The sequence below is a fragment of the Coturnix japonica genome, chromosome 5 (genome assembly GCF_001577835.2).
Source record: "Coturnix japonica isolate 7356 chromosome 5, Coturnix japonica 2.1, whole genome shotgun sequence".
NCBI lineage: Eukaryota > Metazoa > Chordata > Aves > Galliformes > Phasianidae > Coturnix > Coturnix japonica.
Genome location: NC_029520.1, coordinates 2699752 through 2719011, shown reverse-complemented (window position 1 = coordinate 2719011; position 19260 = coordinate 2699752). Strand labels below are relative to the sequence as shown.

At 38.0% G+C, this 19260-nt stretch overlaps 1 protein-coding gene across 4 annotated transcripts in view; it reads right to left on the bottom strand.

The window, feature by feature from the left end:
* The window catches only part of ANO3 (anoctamin 3), a 127583-nt gene that overhangs the window by 62777 nt on the left and 45546 nt on the right, over positions 1-19260 (bottom strand). For 3 of the 4 annotated variants that reach the window (XM_032444968.1, XM_015863407.2, XM_032444967.1), the window contains exons 2-3: positions 8590-8796; positions 6972-7043 (exon numbers count right to left, since the gene is read on the bottom strand). In XM_032444968.1, the coding sequence (XP_032300859.1) occupies positions 6972-7043; positions 8590-8794 (277 nt within the window). In that variant the 5' untranslated portion in view covers positions 8795-8796. Of the gene's footprint in view, positions 1-6971; positions 7044-8589; positions 8797-18647; positions 19065-19260 lie in introns of those variants that run through there. The other variant, XM_015863408.2, reaches the window with a different exon arrangement.

Here is a 19260-nt window from a genome sequence, read left to right as displayed (position 1 = left end):
TCCTTATTGTTCAACATACTTTCACATAAGAAACATTGTTTATGTTGTCGAGAACACAGCTTGTAAAGTGTACTATCCATTTTCTGGATAAAAAGGATTACCTTCCACTTAGATAGGTGTTATATGAAATACAGAATCAGAGAATCATAAAATTACTTGGGTTGGAAAAGACCTCAAAGATTATCAAGTCCAACCTCAAATATATATATACCAAAAAGGTTTTAGCAACAACCTTTCAACACCCCTCAACAACGATGAGACCTACAGTTAAAAATAATATAGAACTTACTTGATAATACTTATTATTGTACATTAAAAGATGACATTTTATGCACCAAAACCGCTATCTCACAAGACTGTAGGATCAAATATAGCAGAAATGGGAAGAACGATGATTAAGAGCTAGCATTCTATCATCGCAGTGTTTGTTACATCTGTATGAAAAAACATCAGAGACAGCAAAATGTCAGGTAGAAAATTTTTGAAAATGGCCTCAATTAAAATGAAATGAAACTTTAAATTAAAAACAATTAGTCAGGGCTGTCAGTGGCATTCCTCTATGAACAGGCTCTTTTCTGTAATAAGGCATCCGTCACTTGCATCAAGAAGAAGAAAGATGAAGTTTCTCTTCTAGAATATTCCCACTACATCAAAGCGATGTTCCCCTAAGCATGGAAATTATACAACCTAAATTACTTGAAACAGGATGGCTCCTAGTTTCACCAATGCTTGCCACATTTTGTACAAATGCAGTCATTTAGCTTCCTCAGCCTTTTTTAAAGAACCGCAGCTTTAAAACTTCCACGACAATTGTTATATAACTCTTTTCTATGAAGTAACACTATTTGCTGCCATCTATTCTTTCATAATCTTTTTTTGTTTGTTTGCTTGCTTTGTTTTCATACCAACTGCCATTTGGAATTGCCACAAGCCAAATCAAGACAATAAACCCAAATGGAGATGTACTGCCCAGAGGTATTTTTAATGCAACATCCCCCAAAAAGCAGTGAAACGGGCTAAGAGTCCATTTGCCTTGCATTATAAGTACTCATCTTTAAATTCAAACACAGAGCCCCTTATTTAGCTGCAGCTCCATAAAACATCATGAAAAAGCCTTGTCTGCCTCGAGCTCTTCATTCTGTGCTGTGGGAAAGCACATACTGTTTACTAAACATTATTTTATTTTTCTATTTCCCACCATAACTTCCCTGGCCTATGACAACCATTTGGATGGTTACTGCCAATAACAAATATCAGCTGAAGCAGTTAGCCAAGTAGAGCCTCACAAAATTCAACACCTGAATCATGGCAACACCCACTATAAGTACAAGCTGGGAGACTAAACAGCACAGCCCTACCATGAAGGACCTGGAGGTGGGTACTGGCAGACAGCAAGCTGAGCATCAGCCAGCAATGTGCTCTTGCAGATCAGAAAGCCAGACATTATCCTAGGCTGCATCAGAAGCAGCATGGCCAGCAGGGTGATCCTGCCTCTTCACTCTGATGGCAAGACTTCACCTGGAGCACTGCAAGAAGGGGACAGATCCTTCAGCAGAGCCTGTTGTCACAGGACAAGGGGAAATGGTTTCAAACTAAAAGAGGTGAGATCTAGCTTGGATAAATGGAAAAAGGCTTTTACAGTGAGGGTGGTGAGGCACTGGAACAGGTTCACCAGAGATGCAGTGGATGCTCCATCCTTGAAAATATCCAAGGTCAGGCTGAGCAGGACTCGGAGGAACCTGATTAGGCTGTAGGTGTCCCTGTCTGATTATGGTGAGTTGGACTAGATTACTTTTAAAGGTACCTTCCAACTCAAACAATTCTAATTCCATGAATTTAAGGTTGATCAAATTCCTGGCTATCACTAAATACTGCTGTACAGCAGCCAGTGATCAATGATTATGTACTGAAATACGTTCGTTCAACTCACCTATTTGCAGAGGTGTATCAAAAACCTTTAGTCAGTGTACAGACTGGGGAAGTTGGCAGAAAGACTGCAATGCTTGTTTATAAAATGTTCTTCCAGTTCTCTTTTACTGCAGAATCAAATTAAATAACCCCAAAAGTAAAATGATTTCTGTCCTTTTGGGTAGGTTGATGTAAAAACAGCTCTCCTACTTTAATGGTAACGGTACAATAAATAGCAATCCCAGAAAAAGCTGAACTGAAAACTGCAAAACCTGCAAAAAAACTCAAAGAGATGTGAAGAAAAGAGGAAAAACAAACAAAAATTCATGACTAGTATCAGGAAGAAAAATACATCTTGCAATGTGAAGACCAGAAATGAGAGTACAGGTTGGCAGATGCTCACATACCTGCCCTCAAAGTGTTTTCAAGGACATCGGTCTTAATTTGATCCTCTCATTTGTTTTTGAGATACTGGCATTTTTAAGATATGCTTATAGCCAAAAACATACCTTGCTAATGCACTGAACTTAATTACATTAAGTGAAACTTGTGTGGTAGTTGAGAGTTTTTGAGCAGCTGTCACATAACAAGTTTTAATAGTAATTAAAGTCAGATATACAGTTAAAAAGATAACAACACAAAAATCGTTAAGCAATTGGGTAATAGATCTCTTCACCAAAGCTGTTTGAAAAACTACTAGTTGCTCTGTTTTGCCATCTTGTAACACAGAGACATGATGAGTGACTTTGGTTTTATACATCACAAGAGGCATCTACTGTTCTGACATATACGGTTTTGCTATGCTTACTGCGTTGCAGTAAAATTTGCCCTAAAAGCATTTATAAGGAAAAAAATGATGGAGAAAAAATGATTTAATTTTTGGATGTCTTTCACCTAACAATGCAAAGCACTGAGAAATAAATTTCTAGACCCACACTTTACAACTTCAACTTTGTGCCTCCTTAATTACTCATCTGTCTTTTTTTCTATCTCATATTTCTGAAGGGCCAAGAATGTCTTTTTAATTTTATGACAATTACAACACAAAAAGTACTTGTTCCAATTTCCCTGTGACACACAATCAATTAATATTTTAGCAGATGTTTTTCAAGTGAAAAGTGATGTTATTCCAGAACAGGAAAATAATATAAAAATCGTTCCAAAATAGTTTTCACCTCACAAATACTGAAAGGATGATTCTTCTAAAGTCTTGTAAGCTTAAGTAAGAATAAGATTAGTCTAGAAATTAATCTGGTTTTCCCTTAGTTATAATCCCTTTTTGCCCCCATTTTAGTCCCAGAAACAATAAGTATCTTGGAGAAGGAAAGTGGTGGACACCTGGATAAATGATGTTGTCATGCAATTAGGCCAACTTATTTTATTCTGCTATGTAATATGTAATACTATATGGTATACATGCTATAGACATTTTTTCACCTGTATATCTACACCTACAAACCAAAGGGGAGCGCAGCTGATAAGTGCAGGCTTCTCATAAGCTCTCACACAGATGTAACCTTTACACAGAGTTTACATCATTTTCACAGAGGCAGTTAGCAGGTTTCTGTGCTCTCTGGAGGAGGTAAAATGGTATGCACAATTTGTACAGGCAGATTAAATGGCAAAAATACTTAGATTTTAAACCTCATTATTATTAAAAATTATTATTAATCACACAAACATTGTTTGAAGATCAAACAGGTTCCTGAAAAATGTATTCTAAACAGCACAGTGAAAACCTCTCATTTCTGTTGAAGCAGAAATTAAGTCCAGCTTTCTTTAGTCACACGCTTTGCAATCTCTGCATTACTATGCATAAGACACTCATAATTGACCTAATTCATAAATAAATAAAAAAAACTCAAAGGAAGAAAAAAGGATAAATGAATTTAAAAGTGTTATTTTATTTGCTAATGAGGCAGCTGACAAAAACTGCCAAATAAGATAAAACTAGATACTTTTTATATCTAAATCCCCAAAGACAATTTCCATCGATTGGGTTATCCACTATTCATTTTTGACATCTTATTTGAAATGAGACATTTCAGCTTGCTCTTGTTCTGTGTACACTGGCACAGTTTAGAAAGCTACTTCCACGTACATATTTCTGTTGGAAAGAGCAAATTGAATTTCCCAGTTAACAAGCTCCCTCTGCAGCTTGCTGGTTTTTCACCTGGTCTAACAGTGTTTCCGATATGGCCTAACTTCTGAAAATCTTGGTATGTTAGCTATATGTGATTTTTAAAGGCATCGATCTATTGTGTTATAAAAAAATCCCTTTCTGAATGTGGCTTATAATGTCTGAAAGTGACATAAAGGAGCTCAAACCTGGCAGCACTAATGACAAATTTATACAGACCTAGCAGATGGAAAAATAGGCTCTGTTCACATACAGATTCCTGTTAGAGAAGATTGACAGCCAAAGTTGTAAATAATAAGCGAGAAAGTTCACTCTTTTTTTTGCACATGATGGTCTTTGAAGACAAATAAATGTTTTATTCAAACAAACAATTATTGTTTCCTTCTAGATGTGCATGCACACAGCCCTGCACCAGAGCAGCAGCTGCTCCTGGACGGACCAAGTCATCAGTTAACCTTCCAGTGGCTGCAAATCTGTTTATAAAACTTTTTGCATGTCGTTGCCCTAACTAACCATTCCCCACTTATTTTTTCCAGTTCCAACTAGAGACTCTATTATCGATAGCCACATTAAGCACAGAAATTCACACTATATTTACAGAAGCTCAGTGCCTTCTTTCCTTGTATTTACTGACCCATCAAACTCAAAACATTTCTGATCACCTAAAACTGTCAGAGGACAAAGGGAGAATGTCCTTGACTGCTTTTGTCTGTCAGCTCTTACAAAGGTGCTGTAAACTGCCTCCTTTGCAAATCCATCAGAACTGACTAAAGAAATCCTTTACGTTTACGGCTTATTTACAGTCCACTGAAATAAAGGAGAAGGTTTCTGGTGAACTCAAGCCTTTTATCTGCTGTCTATTTATCCTCTTCTCAGGAAAAGGAAGAAATTATGGACAGTTATGATACTGAGAGAAAGCCATTCGGTCTATTTGGGCTGTTTCCACAATAGAGCCTAATTAGAAATTCACCACATTCACTTAATTCAGCGTTCTTTCATGTTCTCAGGAGAGTAGTTTGAAAAGGTTCCCTATGAAGATGATACCCATTAATCAGCCTACATTGCAGACTCCATCAAAACGCCAAAGCACCAGCTAAATCACAGGGCAGAGCTGCGTCATTCTCATCTTCACGATCAAAGTTCAAACAGCAATACTGCTCTTTTCAGGTTCAGGAAAGTGAAGCTTTTGCCTTGAACACAATTTCCTACCCACATAGACTGGATTCACAAACAGAAAACTGTATTTTGATGATTTGTAGAAAGGCCTTTATATATATATACACACATATAGAAATTATTCTTCATTTTTGGTTGGTTGGTTTTGTTTAAAAGTACCTTTAACTGTCCCTGATTTATCTTGGTGAACTTCACCGATAATGCTGATATTATCACAGAACCACCAAAGTCACAAAAGACCTCTAAGACTATCCAGTCCAATCATCGCCTATCACCAATATTTCCACTAAACACTGTCCATCAGTACAACATCTAAACATTTCTCAAACACTTGCAGGGATGGTGAGTCCACTACCTCACTGTGCAGTCCGTTCCAGCGCCTGACTGGAGACATCTCAATTTATAAAAGCAAATAAATGAACCAAGTTTGAAAAGGCTACCATTTGAACAACATTTTCTGTCCCTTCAAAGACTGTAGCTGTAGTCAGAAGTGAAGAGCATCCATGAAAAATGTAATACCATTTTGAACAGATGTGACACAATCCATCTTTTCCTTAATTTCCAAGTTATCTGCATTTCATTTCAGGTGAAAAATAAGTTACATGAATGAGAAATACCATTTACCAAGGGAAAAAAATATCATTGCCATACATAAATATGCGGCAATATCACTTAAATAAATTAGTTTAAATAAATTGGGGAAAAAAGAAAGGGATAAAGAAAATGCCTGCACAATCAATAAAACCAATGACACTGGGGGACAGTAGCATTTCAGCTGGAACATCACTGAGATGCATGGTATTCTCATACCATCTTTATGCCAAGGTTTTATACTCTGTTATGATTTCGGAACATTTTTATTTTGTTTCCAAGTACGTATCAATTACCCTCACATTTCCAATAGCCACTTCTCTAAGAGACCCTGAAGAGCTTTTTCTCTATCGTATATATTGGGAAGCAAGAAAAATCAATACAAAAACATGTGAGAGAAGGAAAAATAGCTTTCTGAAAGCAAATCTCCTTCAGCGTGAAGCAACCACTTCTTGTTTGGTACTATGCTGACTGTAAGCAAAAGGAGCTTTCACAGTAGTGATGCACGGTTCAGAGAAACCTTTAATGTACCCCAAATGGGTAATATATCAAGAAAGGATTTCAAAATTAATTTTGGAACCTGCGAGTTATTCCTTTTCTGTTTATATATAGACTCATGGTGCACTTGTAAGGAAGGGTTTATTCTGGGACCTCTTTTCTACTTTCACCGGCATAGAGTATCCAAATAGAATAAATTCATGCACAAATATACCCCAATTACAGCCTTATTTTTATTTCTACTGCTTTTTAATCACGTTGGAACACGTTGTAGATAAAGCAAAAGCAACAGAAATGCACACATGGCAATACTGAACAAAATATATATATACATATACGTAGAACAATTTCAAGAGGGGTTCAGAAAAGCATTTCAAAGCAATTGTATTATGAATAACTGTTATGGGAAATGATTACATCAAATGTGCAAAAATAAACACTTCTTTCCTTATGTACAGTTAGTTCAAAAAGTGATAAAGCATTAGGAAACTTTCTGAAATGTTTCCCTTAAAATAAGCAAGACAGTATTTCTTTAGTCATATTTTGTCTCAACCCACCTGGCACTTCAGGGTAAGTATGGCCTTATCACACTTAAATGCCACAAGTGGAACTGAAACATCAGCTATTTGATATTATTGCAGTTCAGACATAAACTTACCTAAGAACGGATCATTGTACTCTGTACTAGACAGCTTGAGCAAGTTGTTTTCTAAAGTCTCCATCACTTTAGCTGGAAGAAATACAACAGTCATATCAGCATATGCACACAATATGCACTTTTAAAGCTGACAGTGACTCAAACAAAATGATTTATGCTGCAATTTTAATGACTATTTTCCACCGGCAAAAACAAACAAACAAAAATTACTTTCTTCCTAAGAGAAGCTTCCTGTGGTAGAATAACATCACAGAAACATTTACTGCCTAGTGACATTAAGGAAGGGCTGATCAAAATTTAGTAGCAGAAAAAGGTTGTGTTAATTTACTCAGTGCAGCTTCACACAGAGCTGACAACAGTGTTTGGCTGTAGAGTACACATATAGTGGCTGGGAACTCCAGCTGGACTGGTCTATCTGTTAATTCATGCTTATTTAAAAATAAATCACAAAATAAAAACAATCCCTTCATTCAAAATAAGGTAAAATTCATAGGGATTTTCTGCCTTTTCTTTCATTTTCCTCATATCAGTCTTCCTTGGTGTATGTGACAGTCAATGAACCAGTTTGCTCCCACTTAATCGTACTGACATCTAGTATAAAAAACCCAGTATTTATTTTTAACTCTCTCCCCTAGGAGAGACTATTGAAACTCCCATGCTGTTTCACAGCATATTGCAGTACTTTCTTGAAGTGTTTATAGTGAGCTAATACAAGCTTGTAATTCAGAAAAATAAAACAAAAACATGTTTAAGTCTCACTTTAAGCATTCTAGAGATTGTGCTCAAGAATTCAACAGCAAGGTTCTTCTATCAGTTGTGGGCAACTCTGTCAATGTCTCTTTGACAAGTTGTAAGATATCTAAATGAAGTCCTTGTAATTTTATGGAAGTTGCTTAAAAATTATATCTAAGAACACAGAATCACAGCTGTTGGAAGGGACTTCTAGAGATCAGTGAGCCCAACTACCTGCTAAAGCAGGCTCCCTATGCACTCTACAAAGGAAAGCATCCAGGTAGGTTTTGAATATCTCCAGAGAAGGAAACTACACAGTCTCTCTGGGCAACCTGTTCCAGAGCTCAGTCACCCTCAAAGTCAAGAAGCTTTTCCTCATATTCATATGGAACTTCCTGTATTTCAGTTTGTGCCCACTTGTCCTATTGCTGGGAACCACTGAACGGTGGCTGGTACCTAACCATTTCACTCCCCCCACTAGATATTTATAAGCATTGATATGATTTCCTCTCAGACTTCTTTTCCAGGCTGAACAGTCCCATGTCTCTCAGTCTGCCCTCATAAGGGAGATGCTCCAGGCCCATAACCATCTCTCTGGCTCCTGGCTAGTCTCTCCAGCATGTCTTTGTGTTTCTTGAACTGGGGAGCCCAGAATTGGATGCAGCACTCCAGATGCAGCCTCATCAAGCCAAAGTTCAGGGGAAGGATCACCTCCCTTAACCTGCTGGCCACTCTCCTCATTATGCACCCCTGGATACCACTGGCCATCTTGGCCACAAAAGCACACTGATGACTCCTTTCCAGCAGATCAGCCAGAGATACCAGAAACCACGATCCCTTCCATTGCCAGTGTGGAACATGATGCTGTAAGACAACAGCCTCTTACCTCGTTCTGACACTACATCAATGGTAGCCGTAGATGTCCCTGCACTCAAAGGCTGAGGCTGTGGCTGTACACGATTTGGCTGCAGAAATGAAGAATGCTTGCTCAGACTCTGAGGATGTGTTTGGCTCTGCGCTAAGCATGGCATAGATCTTCTAGAGGGTTTCAGTGGGTGTTCCTTCACCGTCTCACTCTTGCTTGTATTCATACCTGAAGAAGTCAAAAGAAAAAAGCACAAAGCTCAGGTGTATTACACCATAACAAAGAAACACTACTAATTAATTAAGAAAGTTCAAGGTTTCATTCAATTAATAAGCAACTCTCCAACTAAATCAAGATGTCTTAAGTATTTAATTTTGAAGAACACCAAGCTGTGTACAGAATCTAGGAATTCTTTGCCCACCCTTCTATCAATAAAAACAATCGAATTCACAACATGCTTAATGACATCATTCTGTGGTACATATGCCCTAAAGCCATTAGGACAGTACCTTAGTGTCAACTTCACTACAATCATTTACTAAACAGAAGTCAGAGAATTAAAATCCCCCCCCCCCAAAAAAAGCATTACAAAAGAACAATGGAATAGGTAACAAATTATGTGAAGAGAATGGAAATCTTGCTCTTTTTTTTCCCTGAGTTTGCCCCATGTTAATGTTACAACTCCATGTTTTAATGGCGACCAAGTTCTCTGTTTTATGTCCTTGCTGGTGACAGAACAAACAATGCAACAGCTGCTCATGCTGCCTACCTGGGGACAAGAAACTGTCCAGTTTTCCTAGATTCATGCTTGCAGCATCAGGCATTAATATTGTTACCAGTCATTTGAACATCTGGACATGTTCACTCACTAAATCCTGAAAGTTTCCCTTTATGTTAATTGTAATGCTCATTAAGCCTAAATTGCAATAACGCAACAATTCTTCAGATCCCTACTTTTCTGTAGGAAAGACCACGTGAGGCCAACAGATCTGTGATTGCTGTACCCAGTATCAGGAATCCTCAAAAGATTAGTGGAGAGAGTCCATTTTACTACCCTATTTCTCTGCTGTAATTACAGTGTAATTTACTCTGCAGCAAATGCTTCTAAATCTTTATCTCCTGATGCTGTTCTTTACCCTCTCCAATTGCGCTGGAAAGAAATGGGAAATACAAATATTTCTGCTGCTTGGAGTGCCATGAATTTCTGAGGCATCTTCCTCAAACAAACCTGAGCAGCTTGAAGAAAGTTGTACGACTCTTCTCTGAAACTCAGCCTACAAGTCCATGATGACAGGCCTTTGATTAGCAAACTACTTCTGGTATTTAAATGCAATGGCTAATGGGTTGAAAAGGTATTTTGTTTCACGACTTTCCCAAGCTCACCATGCTTTGCTCAATTCAGTGCTAATTTGAGGTTAAGGCAGACAGAGGTAAGCTCCTATTGCCTCCAAAGGTACCATAGATCACTAAATAATTACGAGAGGACAGGACTCGGCTTCTTAATGCTCCTGAAAGGAAGGCTCTGCGCCAACAGCACAAGCAGGAGCACTGGGCTATGGCCCCAGTCTTGTCCCACTCAAACACAGCTGCACCAGGCAGTGTCTGCAGTGCTGCCCAGACAGGTTTATTGGACCAAATCTATGCCAGCTAGAGGAATGGATGCTCCAGAATAATAGAGAAAGAGATTGATTTGGTAATTATGCCGGATAGCTTTAACACTCAGTTTCTTAAGCAGTCATATATGATCATTAATCATGGAACCTACTGTATCATTAGAACTGCTGGCAAAAAGTTTCCATCCTTATAGAAATCACTGTATGCAACAAGATGAATCATTTTATTACCCAAAAATATAAGGTAATGCAAATAATACACACTGTCATTCAATTTCAACAACAATTTAAGTGATCCGTATATTTTAGAGTACAATTCTTTTATGAGACTGCCTCAATTTAAATGAAAATTATTTCCTTTGCATCTCCTACTGTATATTCCTCTGTGCCTTTTAATACAGGTTCCTTAACACAAGGGAGCTTCTGCTTGTGCAGAATGAGTCACAACACAATAATCTCATGGCACATCTACACAGTTGCACAACCTACCTTCACAATGCAAATTTAATATGTTAATCCATTCTCTGCTGGAGTGTCCCAGTCCAGTTCCACAACTTGTGAGCTTTGGTGGCATTTGCTGTTGCTTGCCAACGCTTACTCATCTCTGACACACTGTCAGCTTGTGGCTGACAAATAAACAGGGTCACTGAACTGTTTTACTGCAATTATTCCTCTCTTCTATGTAGGGGTGTTTTGTCAAACCTGGCCCTTTACAACCGCAACATTACAATACTTAATATGTTACGGGTATTTGGAACTGCCATAAAGTACAAAACGGCTTGTGAAATTTATGGGAGATTTCAAGGAAGGAAATCCTAATGACCAGCAGGAAGTTTTTGGAATGTAGTGAAGATGACTATTGTGCATATTATAGCAAAATTAGCACAGCAGAAAGATCATTGAAACAAAGGATTAAGACAGCTATCAGGCAGGCAAAATCACGACTTGAAAAACAGTATGTTTTTCTGTTTAAACTGCATCTAATTCATCCTTCCCAGAAGAGCGTTTCCCTGGCACTTAGCATGCGTATGGATATGAACACAGCATGACTAAAGAAATTTCTCACCTAGGAGAAAAGGGTACTTAAAGTTTATGGTTTGATCAGATCCTGCCTTTTATTTTAGCACTTCTGCCTTAGAGAGTGTTTCTCCTGAGGGAAAACAGGGGATTCCCACTATGTAAGCAAATCCTTCTGTGGCTCAAAGCCAGTATAGCCAGCTGTACTGCATCTCACGGCTCCCTGGCAAGGGCAGGCAGGAAGGATGGAGCCTCAGCGTGATGAGCTTTCCTGATGTTTAAATCAGCATGCACAATTTAATGCACTCTTACTTTCCGCCAATCTAGAAAAATTCCAATCAAAACCAGCTCTCAGGTTTTGGCCACTAGAAACAAAGAAGTGGAAGACTCTCCTATGCCTCATTCTGTGAAATATAGTTAATAATTTCTATTAAGAGCAGGGAAAAAATCATTTTACATTTCACAAGCTCTGAACTGTATCTGAGGGAAGTCTTATAGGTAGCCCATATGCACTGTTAACCTAATACTGGAAGCAGACTCAGGAAGACTTCATAGGTGCCCATATAAAAATGAATAACCTAAGAACTATTGCCCATTTAATCCATCACAGATCTTAGCTTGAAGCAGGAGTAATTACTATAAAAGTCAAATCAATAGCTTTATAGAGTATATAATGATGTCCACAATCACACAGATCTCATCAACATCAACAACGCACAGATCTCACCAACAGCTCACATAATCAAAAGCTTTTCCTGATAAAAGGACTTTCTGAATCGTAAAAAAACAAACTCAGATGCAACACATAAGTAATTAAAATGAAGCATCATTCAAGAAGCACAGTGAGAACCTGAAGTTTCAAATGCCAGTGTCATCATTATTAGACTGTCTAATAAAATACGATACAAAGAAAAGATTGCAATAGATTTCGTGACACTTATGATTCTACATATTTCTACAGAAGGAAGAATAAATCAGCTTCATTATGAAGAACACAATAACACATAGGTTTCAGTAAACATGGGTGTTAACAGGCACTTACTGCTAATGAATATACTTACTCGGATTGGCAGCTGCCAAGAAAAGAAAAGAAAACCAAACACATGATCATTTCTCTATTAAGCTCTGGGAAATCACAACTAAAAGACAGATAATGGTGAATAAACAATAAGTTCCTTTAACTAGTTCTCATCTGTTTGAAGTACCTCAGCAAATACTGAAGATATTCAGTTTCACATAGCTGATTTATAATCAAGTGAACTTATGAACTCTGGTTTTCTAAGGCATGTTTTCAGATTGCCTTTTCCATAATGAAATGGGCAGGTCAACATTATTTCTTTTAAATGTTCAAATGCAGCCACTGCACAAGTAAAACTCCTAGGCTAGCCTGGATGGTATTTTTCATTGTCATACCACATCATTTGTTAAACTGATTTATGAACGTGTTCATGATATAATGAGATTTAATAATATTGTCAATCATGCTTTGAAGACTGTTACCATTTAATACCATTATTTTACCCCTTTTTGTTTTGTTTTGAATTTATGAGCACCGTGAAAGAGGAATATAGACATTTAGGTACTTTGTATATATCATACTTTCATCAGATTCTTCTTTCCTAATGTAGATGTATGGTATGCAGACAAAGTTTTAAAGCCATCTTTTCTCTCTTTCGAAATGTCATTTTTATTTCAGAGGAGTAAACTTTAACAGCTCCAACTTCTCAAGCTACAATTCAAGCATAACCAGCTCCTAACAAGAATCTCGCACAGGTACTAACCTATACTTTAATGTGAAAAGTCCCAGCCTGTTTACTCTTTAGCAAGACATGTACTCCATGTAGAAAGCAGCACTATTTCCAGCATCAAAACTGGCTGCAATGATTTCTCTCCTTGATAAGCCATTATTTCTTTGTCACTTGCAAAATAACCTTTTTGTCATCTTCGCATTTTTCAAATGCAAAGACTAATAAAGAAAGAATAATGTTTTCACAGGTTTTTCTTCCTGCACATTTCCAGCCGGCCTGATAGATCCTTTGCATTTGATATTAAATCATAAAATGAATTTTAAAGCAGGCTGTAACAGGTATTAAAGGCAGTCTTAAAGAAATAGTCAGTTGCAGGCTTCACCATTTAAATAGATCAGTTGAACCAAACCACCTCAGTAAGAACAGGGTTAAGGGAAGAGCCAGGATGATTTATGCTTTTAACTTCACAAGTGATCACAAGTGATCATCAAGGCATGACATCCTTTCTCTTCTCAATGACAACCAAGAAAAAAGATTAGCTTGGTTTGGAAAGAACCTCAAAGATCATCTGGTTGCAGCCCCCTGGCAGCGGGCAGCATTACCCAATAAGAGATGGGTAAATCCCAATTTCTGCTGCACTGAAACCAGATCCAGCAGCATCCCTGAGAAACTGCTCTTAGGAAAAGTCTCCAGCTTCTTCACTGAAATGCTTGTTGTTGACTTGTGCTCAATTTAGGGCTCCGCATACTGCTGCCATAAGGATTATATATATGCTTCCAGGTCATTACTCTGTTACTAAATGCACCAACTAGAGTTAAAAGTGATCCCAAGAGGATTCTGCTGGGAAAGAAACTTAACAATAACCATTCTACTATTCACAAGTTTTATATTTGGGTTTGCATTTGATATTCCCATCAGCATGGAAATCTTTTGCAGTCCCTTAGGACACCATCCTCGCATAGAGAAGCAAACCAACAATGCAACAAAACTAAAGGCCTTACAGAGAGTTTAAGATATTTCTCCCCCTTAAGTCATTTTCAGAAGCAAGCTTTCCTTTCTGGAACTTTTTAAACTTCAATTAAATAGGCACATCTTTATTTTAGTCGTTAACTATAAGAAATGAAGAGTTAAACAAAGCCACAAGAAAACCAAAGACCTACTACAGTGTTTTCATGGAGAAGTCAGAACTATATTTCTTCACTACATACCTCTTGGACTGGGTCCAGTGAAGAAAAGACCTATTTCCTCATGGAAGCAGCAGGAAATTCAGCAACAGAATTAGCAAACTACCAGCACCTGCACAAAACTCTCTTCCTAAATTTAGCATAAGTCAGTCCTTGATCCCACCCGGTGCCTATCAGAGTAATTCCTGTAATGATCAACTTGAGAAATAAATGAGGTCTATTACGTTAAACAACTTTACCGTGGTAAGAATTACACAAATAACACAGAGGCTGAAAGAATAAATAATGAATAAATATAGCCAGTTTTTCATCTAGGATTGTGAAGTATTTGTCCCAAATTGCAAGATTTAGAGAAGCAGCCAATAAAATGCCAATATTTAATATATAAAAAAGAAAAGTTGGTTTATTTATTTTTGAAGAGTGTTAAAATGCCAGGAATAAAGGGATTTTTGGTCTACAAAAACCTGTATTCAGTTAAACACAACTTAGAATGTTGCTTTAAGTACCACACCAGTAAGGCAAGATGCAAACCAAAGCAGCTACACTGCCAATTACTGTTACTTTTGTACAACACATTGAGACCCTGCAAACATCACTACATGCTTCCCTGACATTGCCTGTGTTTGTGAGATGTACCTTAAGCATTTTCAAACATTTGATCTTTCCTGGCATAGGACAAACTCAGTTTTAAAGTAAAAGAAACTAATTCAGACAGAATGGTTTTTCATTTTCTTTAGGTTGCCACGGTGGTCTACTTGCCATCAAAAGCACAGCTAAGTCAATAGCTCTAAATAAGGGCTGCATTCTAAAGCCTTAAGCAGCACCTTTCACAAAGCCTGCCTTCAGGAATATCTGGTCTTACATAACTTTAACAGAATGAGATTTGTGCCTGACTCATCAGTAATAATTCCCATGAAAATAAAGCAAAATATTTTTGTGCCTAATTGAATGTGGGAATTAAAAAGCTCCAGAAGTCTGGATTATCTCCAGAGCTGTAACAAACATTTCTGCCAGAAAAATATCAGAAATCTAATAAAATACATGTTCTCCCCAAACACAGTAACACCAGACACATCTCTAGAAGGGTCTATTTTCACCTCAAAGTAGGCTATTCCACAGCCTTTGTTCTTGAAATCCTGAAAATGCTTTCTGAGAGCATCCTCGGGAGACCAGAAGCAGTACAACTGAGTTGATTTGCAAGAATATAATGAGGATAAGGAAAAGGAAGAAAGTGCATTTCTGTCTTTTAATAGAGGAAGACAGCGCTTAAATGCACCAAACATAAAATGAATAGGTGTCCAGTGTTTTGAGGCCAGTTATCATATTTATCTGTTAGCCAAATGTCACCTTAGAGTTAAGGTGACAAGAGATCAGTGCAGACAGGAACTGCTAGTTTTGCATGAACAGACAATACAGCAGAAGCTAAAAGCACCGTGTACTGTCAGAGGTAGGTTTTTGTTCACTGAGAAGAATGGATGGGTCTTGTGCAGAAAGCGAGAATCCTGTAAAATCTGAGTGTAGTTTCTCATGGCCAAGTAGGTCTCAAAAAGCCCAAGATATGAGAGAAAGCACTGAAATACAAATGAAACTTCAATGGCTGTAAGCAGTAAAACATGTAAATTTACTGAAGTAAAAATGAAATTTGGTATAAGTTAGCAGTAAGTCATTATATGTGTATTAAGGTAAAGGAATATTGTCAGGAAAGCTCAACCCCTACTGCCATACCACCACCAGCTGCTTCTGATGTTGGGGACTAACATAATAAATTGGAGGCATTACTTTCTGAGCAGCCGTCTTATTTCTTTTTTAACCTTCATTTATCTTGTCACCTGTCTCATAATTGGAATAAGCTAAGGAACTTCTCTAGTGCCTTTGCAATGATTTATACATACAGTCCATGCCAATGAAAGGTACATGAACTTTCTGTAGGGTACACCAACCATATGTCACATCCCTGGGGAGATGCTGCTGTACCTTGCCCATCTGTCCTCACATGCTCAGGGGCTTTGGCCATACAAGCAGGAGCATTGCTCACAGAATGCAACCCAGCAATGAGCCCAGTCAGGGCATTCAATCTGTGCACACCACATGTGACACAGAAATACATATTTATATCTGGAAAAAAAAAAAGAGAAAAGTATATTTTTGTCAGTTGCAACCAAAAAGAAAAATCTTTCTCAAAAATATTGGGATAAACATATTTGCTAATGTTAAAAAGAATTCTGACATTTTCACTGAATAAATATCTTGCCCACATGTTTTAGAATGGGATATATGAATTTGTAAAAAGCCTTGCTTTTAAAATGTGCAGAAAAATACACCCACATTTGGTGAAAGCATAAACTCCCCAAAATCTCCTGTAATTTGTCTCTATAATTTGTTCCAAAGATATGAATTCATCCATTCCATACTCCATATTTTAACCTTGTGCCTGACTGTCATGGTTTTATGATTTTATGATACACTTTCCCTTTTTCCTCCTTCCATGGTGCGTGGGTCTGTGGAACCCCTGCCCCATTAGTTGCACAACCAGGCTGAACTGGTCACAGAGTTATCATCTCTAGATCTATCTGCGTCCATGACACCAACAAACTCATACATGCTGTAACCTGTCTTTTTATCCAGCTTTATTCATACTCACATTGGAGATCCACGTGATAAGAAACTAAAAGCCAGATGCCAGGATCCAAGAAGCAAAAAGAAACAGCACAGACAAAAACAACTAAAAAAACACGTGTCTGCAGTGAAACAGACTGCAAACGGAATCCTGCTTAAAAAAACTCTGGAGACAGAAATGCAAACATTGATTATTAAGAATCATTGAATTATTTTTCACTACCTCTTTGGATCACAGGGATGAGAAGATGGTCAGTTATACACCAGTGACAAGACGCAATGCAGAAAGACACGTGGACACAAGCATGTATTTCTGAGGGCCAAACCAGATCACACAACCTGAGTTTCTCACTGAAACAGAACAGACCTCATTGATGGAAGACAAGTATGCCATACAACCCCTCCATCTTCAGTTAGTACAGCTTTTGATGATACTTTAAATGGTAAAGCTAGGTGATGGTTGGACTTGATTTCCAGGTTATCAAACAGCTCAATAATTCTATCCTACAATTCTTTAATCCATGGGATTGAGTGCACCCACAGCAAGTTTGGGGATGTCACCAAGCTGTGTGGTGTGGTTCACACTCTTGAGGGATGGGATGCTATCCACATTAGCCTAGGCAGGCTTAAACAGTGGGCCCAGGAGAACCTCAGGAGGTTCCACAAAGCCAAGTGCAAGGCCTTGCACCTGCATCATGGCAGCCCCACTATCAGTACAAGCTGAGGCACAAAAGGATAGAGCACAGCCCTGCTGAAAAGGACCTGGGGGTACTGGTGGAGGGCAAGCTGGATATGAGCCACCAGTTTGCCCTAACAGCCCAGAAGGCCAACCTGAACACCCTGATGGAGCTGTACGTGTCCCTGTTCACTGCAGAGTTCTACTAGATGACCTTAAACTTTAACTGTCCCTTCTAACTCAAAAGATTCCATGATTCTCTACAAGAATTCTGATTTCAGACTTTTAAAGCTGTCATTGCTTGGATTCAAAAGCAGTTGGCTGCTAATCTGAATAAAGGTTATGAACATATATACATATATAGTCTTTATCATTAAAAATGTATGATGCTATAAATGTACTGAAATACTTAGCATTTAAGAATGGAAAAGTGATCACTTAGTCTATAAAGAAGAATATGGCACTGAATTAAAGTGAGTGCATGATCAACAAAAAAGCATTGAACAAACTGGGATTATTTAGGCAAGCGAAGAATGATGATGGCAGACATGATAACAAATGTCATCTGCATAAGCTTATGCGCTTGAGAGAGCCATCAGTGGTCTTCCTTCTCCATAGTGGTCAGGAAGCTTAACAGTGAGGTTATGACAAGAAAAATAGCTCAGCCCCATACTAGTGGCTAGACTTCTTAATAGGCAAAATTACTTGCCCTAAGACAGTGTTCAGTGACATTTTAAACAACTACCCCTCTTCTTATTTAGAACAGACTGAAAAATATGCATAAGAAATAACATAGTAATCACAACTTAGGATAACTTAAGATCCTAGAGATCTCTCCATTCCATTCTCATGCAGGGATATTAATTAACAGGTCCCCTTCAGGCTTGCCTGCCTAGGTGTGCTGGCAGCAGCCCGGACTTCAGCATCACCCAAGTGTGTTTGGATGACTCCGCTGAGTTTGCAGGCTCTTTTACAGCCAACTGCCATTGAGCTGATTAAATGTGGCAGGATGTACTATACGGTATCTGCAATTAAGGCTTCAGAAAGCACTTAATATTCTGGCATTTCTTAACTGATTAGCACTGTACACTCTGCAAAAATAACGTAATGGTATAGGAAAGGAGTTCTAGTAATAACTGAATAAAAAGAGTTAACACAGCATTATGTGAATACAATATGAAAAGCATCAGCTATTTACAATTTACAATGCTAGTAATTCCCTTACCTTTTATAATATTTACTGCATCCGAGGTAATGCCATGAACTCCTTAGTTTTAGCTCAATGCACTGAGATTGCCTCTTCTAGTTTCCTTTTACCTGGCATTAATCTAAAATCAATATATTATTTTTAAATTGCCTTCAACAAATGATTCAAGAAAGTTATTTTCCAGCCTCTGGTACCCGAAGCTATAAGTTGAAGAAACTGCCATGACCTGGAGAAATAGAAAAGACTGAGGAAATCAAGGGAGCCCATCTCCGCAGATGTGCTCACGTGGTGCTTTTAAAGGCTTGATACAAGAAGCCAAGTCATTCCTCCCAATAGCCTGGTTCTTACAATACATCCATTATGGTTCACTGCCTTGCGCGCTTCATCTTCACAACCAAAAATGTTCTACAGGCTTTAACTCCTTCAGCTGTAGAACAACCTTCCAGCAGGAATTTAAGGAGTGGGGTATGTTTAGTTTGATTTTCTTATACGCTTCCACAGCTGAAGGCCAGCCAATCTTCCTTTCTGCTAAACTCGCTAGTTCTCTTCTACCATCAGAAAATACAAATACAGAGTTTGCTGCTGAGCTCTATGATAAGCGAATCCTTAGTCATAAAAAACGCATACAAAA